Raw genomic sequence first — 22297 nt, forward strand, 5'->3', positions numbered from 1 at the left:
CCTCCAGACCAGGAAGCTCCCTGCCCACAGAGCCTGTTGTGATGAATACTCAGGCCGGATCTGATTGCCGCTGCTCCAGCCAGCCCCGTGCCACCCGCGGGTCCTGTGTGCCGCAGGAGGAAGGGAGAGGTGAGTAAGCAGCCCCTTCCTGCATAGCCCTTGCCTTTGGACTCAAGTCTGTTGCCATCACAGGCCCACTCTGGGAGAAGGGGCATGAGCCACTGGCCCTGAGGCCCGAGGGCCCTCTTGCCCCTCCCAGAAAGGCCTCGCAGTGGCCCTGGGTCTCCCCCAACTCCACGCGTAACTGCTGGACTTCGGCCTGTCTCCTTGGGCACCAGGGCTTCCCGGGTGGTACGGCGGTAAAAAACCCTCCTGCAGGAGACACAGGGGATGCGGGTTCCATCCCTGGGTCAGGAAGATCACCACCTGCTCCAGTATTCATGCCTGGAGAATCCCATGGACAGAGGAGCCTGGCAAGCTACTGTCCATGGGGTCACAAGAACAGAACTGAGAGCCCACACACACACACACACACACACAGGCACAGCAGGCTCCTGGGCTGCCTGCCCCACCTGTCTCAGGCTCCCGGTCCCTGCAGTTAGAGAGCTGCCTGAGCTGAGGGTAACGCATGGCGGAGGGGACATGGATTTTGACGTTGGCCTGGCTCTGAGCTGCAGGCAGGTCGTGGGCGGCAGAGTCCTGTGTGGACCTCTGCTCATTTATTTGGGAAACTGTGACCCGAGAGGGAGTCTGTGTGTTTCCCTGGGCTCCGGCAGGGGCTCTGGGTGATTGCAAGGGGGCATGAGCTAGTCCCTTGGAAGGACAGCTTGAAGCCAGGTGGACCTGCATACTTTGGGGGTCTGATGGCCCTGACCAAGCTGGTGGGCGCGCCGCAGTGTGAAAGGGGAGAGAACCAGCATCTCAGTAACTGCGGGGCGACGTGGGGCCAAGAGCAGTTCCCAGGAGGTATCTGTCTCCCTGCCTGCCTCTGGCTTTCTGCAGACCCCACCCAGGGGGCAAGCCAGGCATTGCCCTCTCCCTTCCTCTCCTTGCACCTCTCTCCTTCCCAGCCCGCCCTGCCTCCCTCCGCCCCATCTTGCCCACCCAAAACCCAGACTGGACACCCAGAGCTGCTCCAGCGGTCTGAGCTCCGGCCTCCCCCAGCAGTCCGGGGGAAAAAAGCAGGAGAGGGCCGGTCCAGGGCCACGGGGCGGAGCGGTGCCCGCCGGGGGGCGTGTCGGGCTCGGCCAATGAGAGCGCGGAGGTCGCGGGCGGGGGGCGGGGTGTCCGGGTTGGCCTCGGGGGCGGGGAACTACCCTGGGAGGGTAGCTGTCCCAGGGCACCCTGAGTGGGCCGGTGTCCCAGGGCACCCTGAGTGGGCCGGGGCCTGAGCCCAGCCCTGGAAGGGCAGGAAGGCCGGAGCTCACCCCACGAGGGCTCACCTCGCCAGGACGGAGCTCAGGCCGATCCCTGGGAAGGCAGGTACCAAGCTCCCTTCAGCACCCCTGCCAGCCAGGTGCCCCTGACCGGCCGCTCTTACCCTCTGCCGCTGCTCCCTGCAAGTTCCCCACCCCAGGATGGGAAGTCTGGGCACAGCCCCAGGTCCTTCTTTGATGTCACCCCCCTCCCCACCCCTGGGTCTGGGTTCTGAAGGCGACCCTTGGGCCCAACTGTACAGCTGGGTGTTCATTTGGCAAAACTTGGTGGAGGCCTCCATGGAACCACAGACTCTGGCTACAGCTGGTGGTGGGGTGTGGGGAGCAGACAGGGCCTGGCTACCCTGCCTGGAGGGCCTGGAAGGCTGAGCTGCCCCTCCAGCCCACCCCCAGATGCTCCAGAAGGCCCTCTGGCCTGGTGGAGGAGCTGGGCAAAGTAGGCTGTCGGTTGAGAAGCGCTTCACAGGGGTGCTGGAAGCGGGGCCCTGGGGGCCTAAAGACCTGCCCGACACACACACACACTCACACACACACTCACACACACACGAGTCACCTACCTCAGCTGCGGTCAGTGACCACTCTGGCCTCAGTTTCCATCTCAAAGTCAGGCCCTAAGCCCAGCCCACGCTGGACAGGAGGCTCGCATCTCTGGTTCCATGGTGGCCGTGTGCCCAGATCCCCAGAGTCAGCCGTCGAGGAGGGAAGGGACACTTGGTCTCCGAGAGCAAGACCGGCCCAAGGTCACTCGGCGGCAAGAGGCTGGAGAGCCCCGCTGAGAGTCCAGCACCCCGACCTCTCCCCTGGGCCCTCTGGGTGCCGCCCGCCTCCCGCCCCATGACTCAGCACCCTCGCCCAGCTCAGGAGGACTTTTGCTCCCTGCCCGCTCCTGCAGCCTCCCGTTCTTATCCCGGCAGGGTCTTCCAGCAACACCTGCCCAGCATGCGGAAAGTCGGGGCCCCCGGGGGCCAGGGCCAGGCCCCCAGCGGAATGGGCGCCCTGGGCCGCTCGGGGGTCGTGCTGCTCACGTACGTGCTGGCGGCCCTGGAGCTCACCTGCCTCTTCATGCAGTTCTCCATCATGCCCGTGAGTACCCTTCCCCAGGCCGCCTGCCCCATCCCCCTCGCCTTCCTTCCGGCTCCGGCAGGGCCCATGGTCCGGCCTGATGCTGCCAGGCTCCTCTCTCTGGGGCCCCTTCCCGTACTGGAGCTGAGCCAGTTGAGGCACCCCGGGACTGTGTCTCTGGGCCCCCCATCAGCAAGTCCTGGGCTCTGTTGCTCCCGCCCCAGCTCGAGGCCGTGGCCCTCTTCACCCACCAGCCTGACACCCATGCGGCTCACTTCCTAGTCTCACTTCCTAGTCCCGCTGAGCCCTCTTCCGCAGATCTCCCCCGCAGCGGGGCCCTCCCCCTAGCACCCGCCAGGTACCCGGAGTCACTTCCCCTCCGGTCCTGGTTGGTCCGGCCTCCTGAGGCTTGCCCACACCCCGCACTGTATGTCACGGTCTTGGATCGCTTCCGTCTCCCCAGCCAGGATGTGAGGGCGGGACCAATCCGGCTGGTTGTCTGCTGCCTGCCCTGGTCTGGACTCTGCCTGGCCCCCAGCAGCCCCTGGGTTTCTGTGGCCCCCATGGCTCACTGGTGCCCACCCACTCATCACCCTCCCCCGTGCACTCCTGTCTGTTCATTCCACACCCCCGTGTGCAGCTGGCCTGCTGGGACTCGCCCTCCTGGGGCAGCAGCTCCCAATGGACTTTGGAAGACTGGAGCTCCAGAGGTCCTTGTCTACCTGGTCTGGGTGGGACTGTGGCCCTAGCCACTGACCACTTTTAAAAGTTCCCCAAGAGATTCTCATAAGCAGCCTGGGCCTGCGGATCTGTGTGGGAGCGGGTATGGCCTTTGTCACAAGTCCAGCCATGGCGGGGGTCCCTGGCCAAACAGCAAGCCCAGCTCCCCTGCCTCCCAAGCCCGGCTCACCTCCACCAGGCTGGTCCAAGCCCTGTATCCCCTCCTTAGCAGCCAAGGGGCCCGAGCAGGTGCCCTGCTACCCTTCAGAGAGCCGCTGCTGGAACATGAAATCCTGAGAACTCGGGGCTCCCAGTGCCACCTGCCCTCCCACCGGCTCTCCCGGGGGCGGGGGGCATGTGTCTGCTCCACAAATGCTCGCAGGTACCCCAAGTGCCTGTCCTCAGAGCTCAGAATACCGCAGAGCACAGTGCGGACTGGACCACAGGCACCCCAGCGCTGGTGCTCCTGAGCTAGGTGACACCTGTGACAGTGTGTCATTAGACTGTGCTGCAGGAGGGACCTGGGGCTGCTGAGGAGCGTGGCGGGTTTGGGCCCAGCGGGGCTGCCCTAAGAAGGCGACCCTGTACAAAGCCTTAAAGGAGACATGGGAGTGGGCTGGCCAGTACAAAGGCCCCGGGGCAGCCGTGGGATCAGTGCTGGAGGGGAGAAGGCGCTGAAGCCAGGACGGGCTGCGGGCACCGCAAGGGTGGAAGCATCAGCAGGAGCTGGTCTTAGAGGAAAACCGGGAGTCAGTTCTAGGTGTGCTGAGGTCCAAGGGCTTTTAGACACTGAGTGCTGAGCCAGGGCAAGATGGGGTCTGCCTCACACCCTCGAGGTGTATCCCGAAGAAGGGAAGGGGGGCCAGCAGCTGCCCTCACCGAGTTCTGAGTCCCTGGAGCCTGGACCCAGAGGCCCTGTCAGGCTCCCCGCTACGATATAAGCAGCTGAGTCCAGGGTCACAGGTCACCCCAGATGCCTCATGGGGCGGTCAGAGCCAGACCCTTGATCACCTCACACGCTGCTCAGAGCTACCCTTCTTCCCCCTTCCCACCAAGGACTCCGGATCGCAGGTGCTGGGGGCCTTCCAGGCCCCTCCCACCGACCCCTCCTATGTTTCAGTACCTCTCTCGGAGGCTGGGCCTGGACTCGGTCGCCTTTGGCTACCAGCAGACTGTGTTTGGTGTGCTGCAGCTGCTGGGCGGGCCTGTGTTCGGCAGGTATGGCGGGGTGGGGAAGTTTGGGGGCCCTCATCCCGTGATGACCCATGCCTGCCCTTGGGAGGTCATGGCCTGGGTGACTCCAAGTTCCCAGACCTCACACTGGGCCCCACTAGAGGGATGGCAGCCCCTGAGGCATGGATGAACTTTGACCCTTCGTTGTTCCGTGGCTCAGTCGTATCTGACTCTGTGACCTTCACCATCTCCTGGAGCTTGCTCAGACTTGGCCCCTTTAGTGCTGGGTTAAGCCGCTGTTCCCAGGGTGTCCCGACACAGAACCGCCACTAACTCTGGTTTGTGGCTGGAGAGAGGATGTAACTGGTGAGGCTCTTGTGGCTATAAATGCCCTGCCCTACTGAGCTGGGGGGTTCCACCAGCAACTTTTCTGGAAAAGAGAATTCTGGGAACTGGGACTCCCACTAGCCTCAGTGCTCTGGGGGTGCTGGGCTCACCCTCCTGCAAACCCTGGCGTGGACAGATCAGTGTGGCAGGAGTCAGATCTCAGAGTCACTCCGTGGGAGAGAAGGGGCTCCAGACCCGGTAACGCAGGACAGAGCAGGGGTCTTGGGGGTGGGGGGCATTCCCCACTTGCGCCCAGGAAGAGCTTTCTGTAAAGCATGCATCCCACAAGTTATTCACTAAGAGGGGGAGTGACCGAGTGGGTCAGACTCCCCAAGGTCACTGAAGACTGCCGCATTGGAAGGGTGGAGAAACAGGCCCTGCGAGGAGGGAGGCGGGGACCCGGGCCCTCCCGCACCCTCACGGCACCCGGACCTTTCTGCGGCCCAGCTCCCCGGCCTTCCCAAGGGGCCGGTGTGGGGCAGAAGGGGGCACCCCTGCCTCCTGCCGGTGAGGGTCATGGGTGTGGGCCCCCCAGGTTCGCAGACCAGCACGGGGCGCGGGCAGCCTTCACGCTGTCCTTCCTGGCCTCGTCCGCCCTCTACCTGCTCCTAGCCGCTGCCTGCATCCGCGCCCTGCCCGGCGTGGCCTTGCTCTTCGCCTCGCGCCTGCCGGGTGCACTCATGCACACGCTACCAGGTAGGGCGCCCTCGGCAACATGTCCCAGTTGCCGGGGCCCAGGGCTGGATGGAGGGGGCAGGGGGCGGGGCGCGGGCTTGGTGTGGGCGTGGCCCGAGCCAGGGGAGGGGCAGACGCCACCCTCAGGGGCCCTGGACGCTGATGGAGGGGTGATGTACGGGGTGGGTTGTGCTTCCACGGGGCTGAGTAGAGGGGGTGGGGAGCATGCGGCCTAGGGACAAGTTGGGGTGCAGCTGGTGACGCGGGGGGTGACAGGGAGGGGGCAGGTCGGAGGAGTGGAGGGGCGTGGCCTGTGGGGAGCAGGTGCAGTGGGGAGGCGTGGCCTGGGCTCCGTGAGGGGTCCGCGTGGCTCAGCCTGCGTCCCACCCGCCAGCTGCCCAGATGGTCATCGCAGACCTGTCCACACCTGAGGAGCGGCCCGCGGCCCTAGGCCGGCTGGGCCTGTGCTTTGGCGTTGGTCTCATCTTCGGCTCCCTGCTCGGTGGAACCCTGAGCAGCTCGTGCGGGTGAGTGTCCGGGGCGCGGGCCCGGCCGGGGCTGGGGCTGGCCAGCCAGGCGGGGTGTGGGTACCAGGTCGGACGAGCAAGGACGAGACGGCTCTGTACCACCCAGGCCCTCAGCCCGGCCCCGCCGCCTCTCGGGGCCTTGGTTTCCCCATGAGCGCCCTGACCTGGTGAGTCCACAGGAGGGGAACCAGCTGGAACCTCCGGGTGGGCGTGGGCATCCAGGGGCGTGGCCTATGCGGTGGGCGGGGTCTGAAGGCTTAGACAAGCGAGTGCCGTACACCACGTGGATTCCTCAAACGTCAGGCGGGAGGACCTCCAGGGAGGCAAAGGCCCTCACATGTGGACGCGAGAAGGCCTGTGAGGCTGGAGTGGACTGAGGAGGGGTGGGCAGCGCGTCAGGCCGTGGAGCCCTGAAGCAGGGGCCTGGGGTGACCTGGCTGCTGTGTTGAGACTGTGCGGGCTGGGACCACAACAGGGAAACCAGAGGTGGGGACTGAACTGCTCCATGTGGGAGAGCACCGCGGCTGGACCAGGGGCGGCCGTGGCACGCAGAGGGCAGCGGCGGGATCTGGGTTGGTTTTGCTGGTGGCTGGGGTGTAAGTGTGAATGCAAGGCCGTGCCTGGGCTTGGGCTGGGCCTGGGGGAGCCATGGGCCTCGCTGAGGTCCCTGCTACCCTGGCTACCCATGGGAGTTGGGTCCCCACCAGGGTAAGTCTGGTGCCTGGTAGATGCATGAAGGAGTTCCCGAGTGGACTGATGGGGGGTCTGAGCGGGAGGAGAATGGGGCTGTGCTCTCAAGTGGGGGGTTTCTAAGCCCTGGGAACTGCTCCAGAGGAGGGCTGGGGCCCAGCACTTCGTGTTAGAAGCCAGGAATTAAGAAAAGCCACCTGGAGGACCCGAAGAGATGGGATTCAGGGGGGTATCCAGGCCTGAGGGTCAAGGACAGGACCCACTGCCCACGACTGCGGACTCCCCCTGGACCGGGCCGCCTCCCTCCCCGCTCAGCGTGGGTGGGAGCCTGGTTCGGTAGATGGGCCCCGGGATGAGACAGAGGGCCTCTGTGTGCCCAGGGAGAGACGAGAAAGGGTCAGGGGCTGCGAGTGAGAAGGAGCACCTGGGGAGTGAGGACAGATGGAGCAGGGGCAGCCCCACCTGCTGACCCTGCGGGTCAGGATCAGAACCAGGACCGGAGCTTCACCGGCCAGCCCGGCCACCTGCCTCCCTGGGCCCTGGGCAGGTTTGCTCACCTTGCGAAGTACACACACCCAGAGGCCTCCTCGGGCCAGCCCCCTCATCCCTCCTGTCCTTACCTGCCCTTGTCCCCAGCGTAGCTGCTGACCCAGGAAAGACCACTCACTCCCCTCCCCCTCCTCAGTCAGTCAGTTCAGTCGCTCAATCGTGTCCAACTCTTTGCGACCTCATGAATCGCAGCACGCCAGGCCTCCCTGTCCATCACCAACTCCCGGAGTTCACTCAAACTCATGTCCATGGAGTCGGTGATGCCATCCAGCCATCTCATCCTCTGTCATCCCCTTCTCCTCCTACCCCCAATCCCTCCCAGCATCAGGGTCTTTTCCAATGAGTCAACTCTTCACATGAGGTGGTCAAAGTATTGGAGTTACAGCTTCAGCATCAGTCCTTCCAATGAACACCCAGGACTGATCTCCTCCTCCTAGAAGCCCCCAAATTCACCCCATCCCTTCCCTCACCTTCCAGGGCATTCCACTAGCTTCCCAATTCCATCAGCTTCCCAATTCCATCCCAAGGTCTAAGGCTCTTTCTTTGATGGGTGGGGAAACCGGAGCCCCACAGAAGGTAAGGCCCCCCTCAGTGGAGCTCCCAGTACCCCCTTAAGGCCCCGGGAAGTGGGGGTCCTCTGGGACCCCGACGCCCCACAGCAGGGGCTGGCCCCCTGTCTCCTTGTCCAGCTTCTCTGCTAGGCTCAATCTGCTCTACCTCCCGGCACAGCCCACGGCAAGGGCAGGCGGGATGCAGAGGCTGCGTTCCCACCCCTCCTTCCCCTTGATGGAAACTGCAGCTGGGGGTGAGGTCTCCCTGGCTGTTTCTGCCTGCCCATCCCAGCCTCCCCTGCCCTAAAGGCCCCTAAAGGCCCCAACTGTGCCCCAGCCCCCACCACCACCAGGGAGCAGGTGGAGGGAGGAAGTGGCCTTGGCAGCTGCTGCCCTGGGCTAGGTACTGGTATAACTGGTTTAGGCCCAGCCTGCAGCTCAGGGCTGGGAGGCCTGGCTACCACAGAGCACCAAGACCTGCGCCCTGAGTCACTCAGCAGGTGAGGGGCAGCTCCGTGACTCTGAGCCCCCAGCCTGGCACCTCGCAGCCTGGGGAGGCCTCCACCACCCGCTCCCCCAGGGGGGCCTCGTGCCCCCAGGGTGGGCAGCACCAGCCTGCCTAGCCCACCGCATCTGGATCCTGGCGAAGTTAGAGGGGAGTCCAGGGGATCAGCTCAGGCGTTTGAGAAACAGGGGCCACCTGTCAGGCGCTGCTGAGAGTGCAACCCCAGGCCCGAGCTAGACTTAGCGTGGGGGTCTCTGCAGGACCCCCTGCTCCTCTAGGCACTAAGGGGCTGCCCCACAGTCACAGATATCACTGAGCCCGCAGGCCAGCACCCAAGGGCTCTGTCCCCCTGGAGGTGACCCACCCGGGCATGCTACTTATCCAAGCTGGGGCTGGGAGCGCCTCCAGCCACAGACCTTAGAGGTCAGGCCAAGCTGGGTTCAGTGTCCCTGGCCAGCCTTCCTGGGAGCTAAGTGATCCCAGTCCCACGCCATGCCCAAGGGGCACTGTGACTCGGTCAGTGTGACCCCCTCCTTATCTGGAGGCCTGGGAAGGCTGGTCTCCCCCAGGACCATACCTTGGCCCCTGGACGAGGGGACAGGAAGCCCTCACCCTGCTGATGGAAGGCTCCCAGCCCAGTTAAAACCCGGGTTGATGAGCAGACACCGGGGCTGCCCTGAGCAGCTCTGAGGCGACTCGGGGCAGGCACGCTGCCTGCCCCGCTGCCTCCTGCCCGGACTCGCCGAGGCCGTGTCGCCTCCCCACCCGGGGGTCGTGCAGGCCCTGCAGGTGGACCCTGGTGCGTCAGGCCCTCGGGGGTCCACGGGGGGCGCTAATGGCTGAGATTAGTGGGGCTGGACCTCAGCTTAGACCTGTCGGCCGGACAGGGCTCCGGGAAAGCCCGCGCAAAGGCGGAAGGAGCTGGGGGCTTGTCTGGGGACCTGCCTGGGCAGAGGCTTGGCGGGCACAGAGGCTGGACCACGAAGGGTTAGGCCGGACACGGCTTCAGGGCCGTTTTCTGGCACTTGAAGCCAGAGGGGGGCTGAGTCAGGGGTGGCCCTTAAGGCATCCATTGTCAGACACAGTTCCACCCACAGTGCGGTGGCCAGGGCTCAGCTAGGACAGGGGGCTTCTCCCCCCAAGCTCAGACCGGGTGGCTGGTGACTCCAGGAGGCCCCTCATAGCCAGGCTCCACCTGAAGCTGGGCCCAGCTGACCCCAGGCCCCTCCAGGAGGGACAGGACTGGGGTGCGCAGGTCAGGAGGCCCTGAGGGGGGCCTTGGCGGGAGCGGTCCCCCGCTGGGAGCCCTGGAGCTGATGGGGAGGGCAGCTCCAGCTCACGAGGAGTGGTCACCTCAGATCAGGGCGGGAGTCGGACGGTGTCGGGCAGAGAGGATGAGTGTGCAGAGCCCACACGAGGTGAGCAGGTGGACAGGCCTCCCACCGCCCGATAAGGTCAGATCAGCAGATTCCAGGCCCTGAGATAAGGATGAAAGGCAGTGTTTTTGTGGCTGCTGACATTTGACCAGTGCCCGTGGCAGCCGCGACCAGCCGTGGCCGGTTCCAGAGGCATCCCCCGGCGGGAAGCAGGCGCCTGGGAGGGTGGCCCCTGGGAGCCCAGCCCTCACTGGCATCTGAGGAAAGGTGGTCACCCAGCAAGCTAGCCACCGAGAAGGGACAGAGCACTCGGTGCCCTGAGTCCGACCCAGGGCCTTCGAGGGTCTCTAGGGTCTGTCTGTTCGGTCTCCCGTCAACCCATCCGACCGAAAGCAAGAGGGAGTGAGTGGACAAAGGCACGAACCTGCCTGCCTCATGGCCCACACCTAGTTTGTATTAAATAAAAACGGTCCAATGAGCCAGGGGACAGACGGCCCAGAGCCCCACCTGCCTGAGCTGCACCCCAGAGGTGCCCGGGCCGGAGGCAGACTCGGGGGGTGTGCTGACGACAGAGCAGGGGCGAATGGAGGCAGGAGGCAGGAGGGGGTCCCCACTGAGAAGCCCCACCATGGGCAGCTCCCCCGTCCTCCACTCGCCTTTCTGCCGTCTTGCCCGGGGGAGTCAGAGAGCGCTACGCGTGCAGGACACCCCAGGCTCCCCGGGCAGTAGGGGCCCCCACACCTTCCCGGGGCCTGCCAGCAGCCCCATGCCCCTTCAGTTCACTGGCCACCCCACACGGGACAGGAGAGAACCCCCCAGAGAAGGGGCCTGGCGCCCAACTGCCCACCCCTCGCTTGTCACTAGCCTCCCAAAATAACCATCTAAGTGGCCGCCTCTGCTCTCACGCATTTCCGGGGCCTCTGGCAAAGAAAGCTGGTTTTGTCCTTGCCCGGGCAGGCCTAGAGCAGTGACGTGTGGGCCTCCGAGGCCACAGTCCTGAAGAAAAGGCCCTTCTCTCTGGCTACCAGGGCTGGGGTGTCCCTGCCATCTTGGGGAGGGGGCTGTGGGGTCCAAACCCACCCACATCTCTCCCAGGGGCGTCCAGGGTCCTCTGACCCTTCCCACCTGGCAGCCGATGGACACACCCATTTGTCCGGAGCCTGAGCAGCCAGAAAGCTCAAATGTTCCACATCCCGGGTGGTGGCGTCGGCCGGGGGACCAGAGACGGGCCCGTGGGGAGGGGTGGGGTTCAGGGCCCGCTGCAGCCCTGACCAGCGGTATGAGCCCCGGCAGGTCCCAGCCCAGGAATGAGGGTGGCCAGGGCCCAGCCTCTCTGGTATGGAGTCCCCACGGGCTTCCTTGATCCCACGTGGAGGAGATCCCCGTCCTCCCTGGGGCTCCGCGGGGTGCTGTGCATGTGTACGTGTGGGCACGTGTGGGCACCTGTGCTGAAGTTGGGGCGGGAGAGTCCTCTGTCTGAAGTCTGAGGAGAGTCAGGGGCAGCTCGTGGCTGCCCTGTCTGAGGGCGCAGGGAGCCTCTCCCAGGACACTGATGGGGTCTGGGCCAGGACAGCTGTCGTCCGTTTGGTCCACAGTCTGGCCCATGGGGGTCTCAGAGGAGGGTCCCACCCAGGCCCCCCTGCCCTGGGGGGCGGATAGTGGCCCTGGAGTAGAGCAAGCCCTTTTCAGAGGATAAGGTACCCGCTGTGGAGGCGGGCAGGGCCTCACAGAGAGGGCCCTTGCAGGATGTGTAGGAGTTTTCTCTGCTGTGGAGGGGCAGGGTGTTCTGCCATGCCCAGGCCTGGAGGTCCACGCAGCCTGGCTCAGTAAGAAGCTCCTGTTTCTCTCCTCTAGCCTTCAGGAGGAAAAGGGGACAGTCAGAAGGGCCAGGCCCCAGCGCCCTTGCTCCTGGCTGACATGCACGGCCTGGCTGGTACTGGAGGCAGAGGCCTGCCTGTGTGGCCCTGGGGGGGTCACAGGCGGAGTGTCCCTGCGCTGACCCACGGAGGGGAAGCACACCCTCAGAAGTGAAAGCCGAGGGGAGAGTCTGAGTCACAGCCTTGGTGGGAGCGCAGGCAGGTAGGCAGGCGCCCTAAGGGCTGTGTCCTGGGTCTTTAGGGGCCAAAGGCCCCCCACCCTGTGGGCCCAGCCTGCCCAACGCCCTCCTGGAAGTGGGGCCTCCTGAGACCCACTAAATGCCGGCCTGTCTGCCCCAGGAGAGCAGGGAGGGCTGACGGCCCCCGAGACACAAATGGACCCATGGGGGTCCCACGGCCTTCCACGTGGGCGCGTGGGGCTGAGACTCAAAGCCAGGTCCTGGCCCACTGGGCACGTCGGGGCTAGTATCTCCAGCCGCTCCTGGTGCCCCGGCCCCAGTGCCACCTGGCACCCCACTCACCGTGAGCCAGTGTCGCGCCTCTCCTGAGTCACCCAGGGCAACCAACAGTCGCTTTCTCAGCCTCCATGCTGGGCAGCCCCTCCAGTCCTGCCGAGGCGGAGGCCGGAGGGCTCTGGGGACCGGGTCTTTCCCTCAGGAGCCTCAGTGTCCTGCTCCCCAGGGTGGGCGGGACTCTTGGCGCTGCCAGGGATGTCCAGGGGAGTCTGGGGGGCATCCCCCTTGCTGGGTTTCATTCCCCAAACATGGCCCCCAGGGCTCACAGCAACCCTGTCCTTTGGGAGCCTTCTCACCCTTCAACAGGCTGGGAGCCGTGCATCCCCAGGACTGTGGCTGCCCACTCCAGGCCCCTGCCCCCACCCCTCTGGGGCTCAGCATCCCACCCCCACGGCCGCCCACCCTCAGAGACCCCCAGGGATGGAAGGGTCTGTTCCTTCACCCATCCCCTAATGAATGCGCCCTGAGGGTCCCGTGTCCCGCCTCCAGACCGAAGCCGGGGGAGGTGGGAGGGGTGGGGCGAGAGCTGAGAACAAGCTGTCCGAGCCCCAGTGCGGCTGATGGGGCGGGGGGCCCGCGGGGCCTGGGGCCTGAGCCCCCTGTGACCACTCGCGCCGCCCCCAGGATTCAGTGTCCGGTCATTGTGGCCTTCGTGGTCACCCTCCTGGGAGCCCTCCTCAGTGTCACCTGCATCCCAGCCAGCACCAAGGGGGCCAGCGCCCACGCCCAGACCACACTGCCAGGTGAGCCCTGCCAGGTAAGCCCCAGGAGGTACACTGGTCCAGGTGCACACAAGGCGTGTCCCAGCGGGGCGTCCCTACCAGACGCGCCTGGCCAGTTACAGCCCCCAGGTATGCCCCCTGGGGATGCAGCCAGTGTGAGGCGTGAGCCCTCCGCCCCCAGCAGCCAGCACCCTGGACCTGGGGCCCGCGCTCCCCCAGCCCAGCCCTCCCTTCAGGGACACTTTGCCAAGACCACGGCGAGCCAGAGCAGCCGTGGCGGCAGGGGCTGTGCCCCGGGCAATGGGCCCGCAGGGCCGGGGACATTCAGCCGCTGTCCGGTGGGCTGACGGCCCCTCCGCCTGCCCCAGGGAGACCCAAGGCCAGCGTGTTTGATCTGAAGGCCATCACCCGCCTGCTGCTGCAGCCAGGCGTTCTGCCGGTGTTTCTGGTCAAGGTCATCTGCGGCCTCCCCATAGGTGAGTCCGGGGCCAGGGTGGCCGGGAGTTCCGGGGTCCGCGGCCGGGAGTTCCGGGGTCCGCGGCCGGGAGTCCCGGGGGTCCGCGGCCGGGAGTTCCGGGGTCCGCGGCCGGGAGTTCCGGGGTCCGCCGCCGGGAGTTCCGGGGTCCGCGGCCGGGAGTTCCGGGGTCCGCGGCCGGGAGTTCTGGGGTCCGCGGCTGGAGCACCGCCCTTCCTCTGCCCGGCCTCTCGTGCTCCAAGGCCCCCTGGGCCCCAGGCCCACATCCGTCCCAGGGAGGACGCAGCCCACCGGTTGGTGCAGGCCTGGGTGCCCGGGCCAGGAGGAGGACAGACCAAGGGTCTCCCCCTCGCCTCAGGCCCCAGTCACCCCTGCTTCACGAAAGCTCTCGCTGCCCTGCCCAGTGGCTTCCGAGGCCTCTTGGGACAGTCCGAGAGAAGACAGTGGGTCTGCAGGGGGACACACGCATTCTGCCCACCCCTGCATCCCTTCTCAGGGGCCTGGGGACACCCCTGAGCAATCAGGCCCAGGAGCAACCCCTCCGAGCCTGTGTCGGGGGTCCTCCACCCAGGGAGCCTTGCAGAGAACAACTGAGGCCTCGCTCACAGGTGCTCAGGCGTTCCCACGTGGGCGCTAAAAGGTTAGCCCCTCCTCTGCAGACACGCTCTGCTCTTGCCATCGGGGGAGCCCCTCCCAGCTCACCTGCCCCAGGACGCTCAGGGGGGCACAGTAATGGGAACCCAGGTCATCGACCTCAGTTCTGGGGCCAAACCCTCCCACCGGGCATGCCCGGGCCCCCCGGTCTCCCATCCCCTCACCCCTCCAGACAGCCTTGGGGTCTGCCCACCCCGGGCAAGGGCAACTCCGGGCACCTTCTCACTCACAGCCCACGGCAGCCCCGTGGGGCAGACCCACCAGGGAGGCCCTTGGGGAAGGCTCGCGTCGGTCCTTCCTGAGCTGGTCACCGCGGGCAGGCCCCTGGTGCCCCGGCGGGCCAACTGTCATGGGGGTAGACAGGCGTGGCTGCACAGCCCTGACCTCTGACCCCTGACCCCTGACCCCCACCCGCCCAGGGCTCTTCATGGTCATGTTCTCCATCATCTCCATGGACTTCTTCCAGCTGGAGGCCGCCCAGGCCGGCTACCTCATGTCCTTCTTCGGGGTCCTCCAGATGGTGAGTGGGTGCCGGGCACACCGGGTGGGTGGGCTCCCGGCACTGCCAGGGTCCCAGGGCCTCACAGACCAGCCCCTCGGTTTCTGAGCAGCACGGGAGCCATCCTGCATGCCCACCTTTCAGGTGCCCCGTCCACCTTCGCTTCTGGCTCGTCCCCTCTCTCCCTGCTCACGGTTCCCACAGCTTCGTCTGCACCCGCGTGCCCTGTCTGCCCGAGCCTTGCAGATGGCGCTAGCAGTAAAGAACCCGCCTGCCATTGTGGGAGGCGTAGGAGACGCAGGTTTGATCTCTAGGTCAGGCAGGTCCCCTGGAGGAGGGCATGGCAACCCACTCCAGCATCCTTGCCTGGGAAATCTCATGAACAGAGGAGCCTGACCAGCTATGGCCAGAGTGCACAGAGTCGGGCACGACTGAAGCGACTTTAGCACACACGCACGCGAACTCTCTGCCCGTCCATCTGCCCGGGGGGTCCCATCTGAGAGGGGAGGGGGGAGCTTCATCCGCACTGGGGGCTGGCGAGCCCTCAACCTCCCTTCAGGAAACACGTCAGAGGCCCATGGCCCTCCCCGCGTCCACCTGGGTACCAGTGGTGCCAGGCCAGCTGGGGGTGGGGAGTGGACCCCCGTGGGGGGCGCATGACCAGGAGAACGGCTGGGCTCTGTGTGCCTCGCGCCTGCCCACCGGCGGTGCGACCGTGGCGGGGACAGGTGGCGACGTGCCTGCCGCCCCCCGGGACGTCTGCCTGACAGCCGGCGCGCGGGAGGGGCTATTCTGGGATCTGGCGGGCAGCGGAGGGAGCGCTGAACCTCTCCGGAAGCGGGTGGCAGTCCCGCACCTCCAGGCCATCTGCCGCCCTAGCCTCTGGGCCCGGGGCTGGGCTGGACCCCGGACTGAAATAGCCGTTCCGGGGAGGGGCTGGCCCCCACCCCGCCGTGGGCCTAGCTGCGTGGACTGGGAAGTGCCAGGCTGGTGGGGGAAAATAGATAAACATAAAACAACAATAACACGGATGCTCTGAACTGGGGGCCGTGGAGCCTTGTTCTAACCGGCCCCTCCCGGGACGTCCCTGACGGTCCAGTGGTTAGGACCCCAGGCTTGCACTCTAGGGGGCACAGGTTGGATCCTTGGGTGCGGGAGCTGAGATCCCGCATGTGTGTGTTGCAGCCAAAAATAAATGAATAATTAAAAACTTATATATATATATATATATATATATATATCTTAAACAAGTAAAATAAAGAGCTGCTCCCAGCCTTCCAGGGGCCTGAGCTCGTCCTGGGCTCCCTGAGGCCAGGAGACCAAGGCCAGGCCCTGGCTGAAGTCGGCAGACCACTTGAGACCCCCAGGGACAGACCTTGATAGCCTCAGGCCTGGTGCAGGGTAAGGGTGGGTCTGCCGTGATGGGCCCGGGGCTCCGGTGCCTGTAATGATGGGGTGGACAGGTGGGCGTGGGGGAACCTGGGTGCGACCTGGGGACCCTCCCCCAGGCCCACCAGGAAGAGGGGGCTGGGGAGGGGGAGCCTGCAGAGCGGCTGGGTGCCGGGCCTCAGGCCTTCAGTCCCACAGGCGAAGGTAGGGGCAGCTGAGGCCCTGAGCTATGTCTGTAGAGAGGGCCTCTGTCACCTCCATCCCATCCAGGGTAGGGCTGGTCACCGGGGGTCTGGGGAGGGGAACCCGCAGCTGCTGAAGCTGCCCTGGCAAAGCTCTTCCTGCCCCACCCAAGGGGCTCACTGCGTCTCCCAGCTCCCTGTGTGTGGGGATCCTTGGGGTTGGGATCTCAATGAGGACAGCCCATGTGGTCCTAACGTGGAAGGGATGGCACTCACTCTCCTCCCCTGGGGGGCACTTGCAGCCCTCTGTCCCTCCTGGGGGGGCCCCCCCACTGAGCCCTTAGGCCACTGCAGGGATGGAGCTTGTGTCCTGCAGGGGGAACAGAGACAAGCCCCCACCACCTAGGCGTCTGGTGGGTCAGGGGAGACAAAACCCAGGAGAATCAGGGCCCTTGTCAAGGCAGAGATTGCTGTTTCGGTGGGACGGCCAGCCAGCTGGGGGCTCTCCCCCGGCCCAGGGAGAGGCCCGGAGGGAGAGAGCCTCACGCAGGGAGGGGCTGCAGGTGCAAAGGCCCTGGGGCGGCTCGGACGGCCGGAGGGGAGAGGACTGTGCTCTGAAGGCCTGCATGGGGGGTAGGCTGCAAAGCCAAGAAGGACCTGGATTTACTAATGTACTCGCTGTGGGTGGGGCCTTGTGGAGGCCGGGTGTGGTCTTACCAGCTGGCTGCCCCCGCCCCTAGGCTGTGTTAGAGCAGGGGTGGGCAGGGGCAACTGTGTGCCTGTGCCCGTGTGACCTTGGGGGAGGTGGTGGCCACGCGGGCCAGGGCGGCAGGGAGTGGGCTGGGTGAGCGGACAGGGTCTCCATGTGGGAGGGTTGGGAGAAAGTGAAGTTTCTGACTAACTCTAGTTACTAGTTCACTAACTCTGGTTTCAGGTAATAACCTGGACGGCAGGAAAGCTTAGGCTTTTTTTAAGTTAATGGGAAAAGGGAGAGCTGACTCCCAGCGCATCAGGGTCCTGGTCTCGGGATCTGTATGAAAAGTGGAGACAGATTTCAATCTCTCCTGGTTTGTTGGTTTCCTCTGGGGTGTCAAGTACTGAAAGAAACTTGTCAAGTAGATCTTCCCTTTAAACAAACAAAATGAAGATAAGCAAGCGTGAAAGTGGGATTTTTTTTTTTTAAGGACACCCTTGGTTGTGGTTTGAGACGGTTTCATGATGCCAGGCAGGCAGCAAGGAGAGGGCTCCCTCCTGGTCCATGGGGCTGGACCCGCCCCCACCCCGGGTCACACAGCCCAGCCCGGGACACTGACCCCCAGCTCCAGTGGGCGCTGCTCCAGCCTCACGGTTCCCCTGGGCACTTCCTGCCTGCCTGGTGGAAGAGGCACGGACCAGCTAGGGAGCCTCACCCCGGCCTGGGAACGGTCTGTGGGCTGGGCTTGTCCTCTGAGTCACATCCCAGGTGTCAAGGGTGTCCCCGCTCTGGGCTTTTCCTCCCACCCCCATGGGGAGGAGCTGAGGGCAGGAAGGGGAGCTGAACCCAGCCCCTGGCTGGCTGACCCTGGGGCTGAGCTGGTGGGGGGCAGTGGGGGGCAGGACAAGGAGGACAAAGCTGGAGGTGGAGAGCTGAGCAACAGTGGGGGGTCTCTCGGGGAGCCTGTGGCCCTTTCCTCTCCTGCCCAGGCTCAGGACAAGCCCACCAGCCTGGGCTCCACCCCACCCCACTCTGGGACCCCGGGCCTCAGTTTATCCGGTCACCGTGGGAGTAGTGGCCCGCTGGCCCGGACCCTGGCCCCAGTAGGTGGTGGCCGAGGCGCTTGCCTTCCAGGGCCAGGCCTCGGAAGGGCCAGCTGCTGGAGGACCCCACACGGCCACCAGGGCCCTGGGCTCACGTCCCAGTCCAGCCCCTTCCACCCCCAGCCCCTGCGTGCCCTAGCCTCCCCATTTGTGGCAGCTCCCAGCTCTCAGACCAGATAGCCGAGAGGGAACCGAGGAGTGTGGTGGTGGGCCAGGGCACATGGGAGGGGGTTCCCCAGGGCCCCAGGGCTGGGCTCAGGGCCACACTGTGAGCTTTTCGCCCTGTAGTCGCGGCCTCCCCATCCCTGTCAGGAGTTAACCAGCCCTTTCAGGGTTTCCCTGGTGGTTCAGATGGGAAAGAATCTGCCTGCGATGCAGGAGGCCCAGGTTCGATTCCTGGATCCGGCAGATCCCCTAGAGAAGGAAACGGCAACCCACTCCAGCATTCTTGCCTGGAAAATCCCATGGACAGAGGAGCCTGGGGCAGGCTACAGTCCATGGGGTTGCAGAGTCGGACACGACTGAGCGACTAACACTTTCACTTTCATCACACCTGAAACAGCAGAGATGCAATTATTTCTGGATGTGAAACATGTATGTGCATGGGTGGGTGCATGTGTGTGCATGCATGTGTGTGCACGTGTGTGAGACCCCCAGGCTGCAGGCCTTGTCTCCCCAGAACCTTGGGGCCATCATGGGAGTTGCAGGCTCGACCCTCTGCCCTGTGCCTTGTCGCTGCTGGGGCTGGTGTCAGGGGCCCAGGGGTCGTGGGCAGCAGGGGAGGCCCCCAAGTCAGCCACAGCCCAGACGCCCTCCCAGGCCCGGCTGTGCCCACCTCCACTCTCTCGCCCTCACCCAGGTCATCCAGGGCCTGGTCATTGGGTGGCTGAGCAGCCACTTCTCCGAGGGAGACCTGCTCCGGGCCAGCGTGCTGGTCTTCAGCGTGGTGGGACTGGCTATGGTGAGAGACCCCCCCTCCATCCCACTATCCCTGAAAAGAGCAGGGTCCCAGGCCCTCTCCACTGACCCTCCTCAGGTGCCCAGTCTGCACTTGAGCCCCGAGGCTCTCTTGCCCCCAACTCCCACCCAGGACCACCGCAGAGGGACCTCAGGGGTGGGCGACCCCTGCAGTCACCACAGCTTCCACCTGCCTCCCGCCAGGCACTGATGGCCAACGTCTTCCACTTCTGCCTCCTGATGCCCGGCCTGGTCTTCAGCATGTGTGCCCTCAACGTGGTCACCGACAGCATGCTGACCAAGGCCGTCTCGACCTCAGACACAGGTGAGTGAGGTCCCCGGGCCGGGTGAAGGGCAGGCCCTGGGGGGCTCCCCGGCGCTGCTCTCTGGGGAGCTTGATGAGCAGTTTGGGGCCAAGCAGCTGCCCTGGGTTGGGACCCAGTGGGCACTGGGTAGGATGGGTGGCCAGGGGTCTGAGTGGGCAGGGTCGGGGTGGCGGCCCTCAAGAGGGTTCAGGTGAGAATCCTGCACCAGGCCCTGCACCAGGCCCTGCTGATCAGCCCCAGGCCAGCCTGGGGGAAGGGAGGAGGGCTTCCTGGAGGTGGCATCTGATTTGGTTGAAGTATGCACAGGGTTTCACTAGGAAGGGGAGGAAAGATGGCATCCCAGGCCGGCCCCAGCTGAGCCAGGGTGTGGGGTGAGGCTCAGAAAGGCTGCTGCGGAGGCTGGTTAGGAAGAGGGCCAGGCACAGAGAATGGCAGGAGGCCAGAGAGGGTGGGGTCAGCGTGGGGACACCTCCCGGTCCCTGCCGGCACAGGCTCAGGTGCCTCCCGAGGGACCAGTGACCGAAGGCTCACAGCAGCCTCAGTCTAAGAAGCCCCTGGGCCTCCCAGTGGGGCTCAGACACCCCCCAGACACACCCCCGCATCCCACTCTGCAGCCCGCCTTCCTTCTGGAGGCCGGGGAATTTCCAATCCGGACTTGGGGGGTGGTCCCTGGACCTGATGCTCCCCAGGCTCTAGCCCCACACTGCCCTGTGCATAGGGCTGGTCAAGGCCAGGGGCTCCTGTGGGCTGGCTGCAGTCAAAGGCCTCCACAGCAGCAGGGCCAGAGAGCTCAGGGCCCCAGCTGACCCTCTGTCCATCCACCTGCGTGTCCAGGAGGGGCAGACAGATTCAGAGTCCCCGCTGACAGTGGGGAGGCTGCCGGACAAGGCGTCTCCTCAGGGCTGCCTTGGAAACCCCCAGGGCCCCCCAGATCTGTGACTTTGTGGTCTTGGGAGGCTAGACTGGTCCTGGAGGGCTTCCTGGAGGCAGTGAGCCGGCTCTGCCCAGAGGCCAGGAGGAGGAAGGAGGGGAAGACCTGGAGAGATGAGGGCAGGGCCTGCAAAGAAGCAAGAGCAGCGGGCCCAGCTGCCAGGGGCACCACCTCTTAGCTCGGAAGGAGCCAGAGCTGGTTCCCAGCGCCAGCCTGGGAACTGGAGAGGGCAGAGGGGGCGGTAATTGCTCCCTGGTGTTTGCGGGGCCTGTGGGCGGTGGGAGGGGCTGCTCTGAAATTCCCCCTACGCGGGCCCTGAGCCTGGGCGGGGCCTCGCCAGGCCACGCCCACCTGGTCCACGGGCGGGCGGGGCTTTCCAGCGCCAGAGAGGAGCCTCTGAGGACCCGGCAGCCTGGACCTGTGGGCACACGTTGCTTGGTGGCCCGCATAGGGCACAGATTACAAGGGGAGGGTAGAGATAGGGGGGTCAGGTAGAAGGGGTGCAGGCAGCTAGGTGAGCCTGGGGAACAACTGCAAAGAAGGGGGCGCCCTTTGAGCACCTGAACCTCCCCCCCCCCCGCCCTGTGAGGGTGTTCCCTCCAGTCCACTCCAGGGCAGTAAAGGTCATGGGGGTGACCTGGAGTGTATCGTGGCCCACATTACACCCCAGCCCAGCCCCCACATGGGGGCCTCCCCGATCTGGGCCGGGCTGGGCTGGGGTGCTGTGTCCCTGGCAGACTGGAAGGGGTGGCGCCTGGCTCACGACCTGGGGCCCTGCTCCCAGGCTCCTCCTGTGCTTGGGCGCTTTCTGGAGCAGGGCAGAGGCACCACATCCGGAGGCCGCAGTGCTCCCCACGCATGGCCTGCAGGGAGCAGACCGGCAGGCAGGCCAGGTGGAGCGAGCTGGGGTGCGGAGCTGGGGACGGGGGGACAGGGAGACCTGGGCCGTGTCCAGGACTCGGGCCACTGGGGCAGTGATGCTCAGGGACTGGCCAGGCCAGGCTTGACCCACCCTCCCCCGCCTCAGGAACCATGCTGGGCCTCTGCGCCTCTGTGCAGCCACTGACGCGGACCCTGGGGCCCACCCTGGGCGGCCTCCTGTACCGCGGCTTCGGCGTCCCTGTCTTCGGCCACGTGCAGTTCGCCGTCAACTTCATCGTCTTCCTGGTCCTCTGGAGGCAGCCTGTGCCCCGGAAGATGGGCAAAGCCCAATGACCTTGGCCCCAGGCAGACTGGCAATAAACTCCCTCGGGACCTCTCGCAGCCTGGTTTCTGCAGGCTCCTGCCTGCTGGACAGGGGGTCTAGGGAGGGGGTGGGGTGCCGCTTTGGAGGCTGGAGGGCTTCCTGGAGGAGAGGGCCTGCAGCTGGGCCCCAAGAGCATCCCAGCGTGAGGTGGGTCCTGGCCCTGGAGTCCACCACCCAGGCCAGCAAGGAGTCCTTCCTGCTGCCGTCCAGACGACTCTGCCCGCGTCCCTAGAGATGGAGCTCTCTGCTCACCCGCAGCCCCAGTGCCGACCCCTTGCCAAGCACACTCTGCCTGCACACCCTCCATAGCCCTTGAAATTGCTTCCACTGGTGAACGGAACGAGGACAGGGTTGTTTTAAAAGGTCAGGCGTTTGAGACTTGGGGAGAGTTCGAAGAAGAGAACCCTCATTTCATGTTGGGGAACCCAACAGGTAGAGAGCCAGGCCTCCAGGCTTGAGAACCGGGGAGCTGTTCCTCCGCCGCCCCCCACCTCCAGCCCAAGTCCCATGGCAAAGGGCAGCAGACACAGAGGCCTGCCGCGCCAAGAACCAGCGTGGAGAGGACAACCTTGTCGGGTGTCTGCAGACGCCCTTGAGACCAGGAAGGCCACCCTTCCCCCACAGGCTACTTTTAACAAAAGCTATTAAACTTGGAATATTCCATGGCCCTTCCTGGAGGAGCCTCCGAGAGCGAGATCCACATTTGTGCACGCTCTCACTCTCACACACACACACATACATACACGCACGCGCACACACACACACACACACAAGCACACATACACTCTCCCAGCCCCAGAGCTCAGGTCAGACCCCGCCCCCCGTGAGCCCCACCAGGAACTGGCGAGGCACCGGGGCCTCGCTCGCTGACTTGCGTCATCCACCAGAGGCTCTGGCGGGAGAGGTCTCCAGTGTGGCGCAGGATGGAGGTGGCCCTAGGTCAGTGGGGGCCCTGGAGCTGGCCTCTCCTCTCTGGAGGAGCCCCCTCCCATTTGCCCTGGGGCCTCACAGTGTTGTTGTGGAGGAAAACATTCATCGCAGGAATGGTTTCTTCTCTGGACCCAGCACCCAGCCTC

At 65.3% G+C, this 22297-nt stretch overlaps 1 protein-coding gene across 5 annotated transcripts; it reads left to right on the forward strand.

Annotated features, from left to right (window-relative positions):
- On the forward strand, positions 1–21233 carry SLC67A1 (solute carrier family 67 member 1). Of its 5 annotated transcripts, none has more exons than XM_086383782.1 (11): positions 1–129; positions 2351–2519; positions 4339–4436; positions 5314–5474; positions 5848–5980; positions 12668–12786; positions 13134–13241; positions 14314–14414; positions 18621–18722; positions 18923–19043; positions 21003–21233. In XM_086383782.1, the coding sequence occupies exons 2-11, from the start codon at positions 2376–2378 to the stop codon at positions 21188–21190; spliced, it is 1275 nt and encodes a 424-aa protein (XP_086239908.1). In that variant the 5' UTR covers positions 1–129; positions 2351–2375; the 3' UTR covers positions 21191–21233. The 5 variants fall into 5 exon arrangements, with proteins under 5 accessions (XP_086239908.1, XP_086239906.1, XP_086239907.1 ...); XM_086383781.1 differs by lacking the exon at positions 1–129 and adding an exon at positions 1347–1482; XM_086383780.1 differs by lacking the exon at positions 4339–4436 and having other exon boundaries at positions 11–129.
- Positions 21234–22297: the final 1064 nt, after the last annotated feature.

The sequence above is a fragment of the Bos grunniens genome, chromosome 29 (assembly GCF_055505025.1).
Source record: "Bos grunniens cultivar Pamir isolate PY7600 chromosome 29, Bosgru_T2T1.0, whole genome shotgun sequence".
Classification (NCBI taxonomy): domain Eukaryota; kingdom Metazoa; phylum Chordata; class Mammalia; order Artiodactyla; family Bovidae; genus Bos; species Bos grunniens.

Excerpts from the sequence above, each read along its gene's own strand:
- SLC67A1 (XM_086383779.1), top strand. The coding sequence starts at position 2,271 with ATGACTCAGCACCCTCGCCCAGCTCAGGAGGACTTTTGCTCCCTGCCC. Across the intron at positions 4,437-5,313 it reads GGCGGGCCTGTGTTCGGCAG|GTTCGCAGACCAGCACGGGG; the intron begins GTATGGCGGGGT and ends TGGGCCCCCCAG. Across the intron at positions 5,475-5,847 it reads ACTCATGCACACGCTACCAG|CTGCCCAGATGGTCATCGCA; the intron begins GTAGGGCGCCCT and ends CCCACCCGCCAG.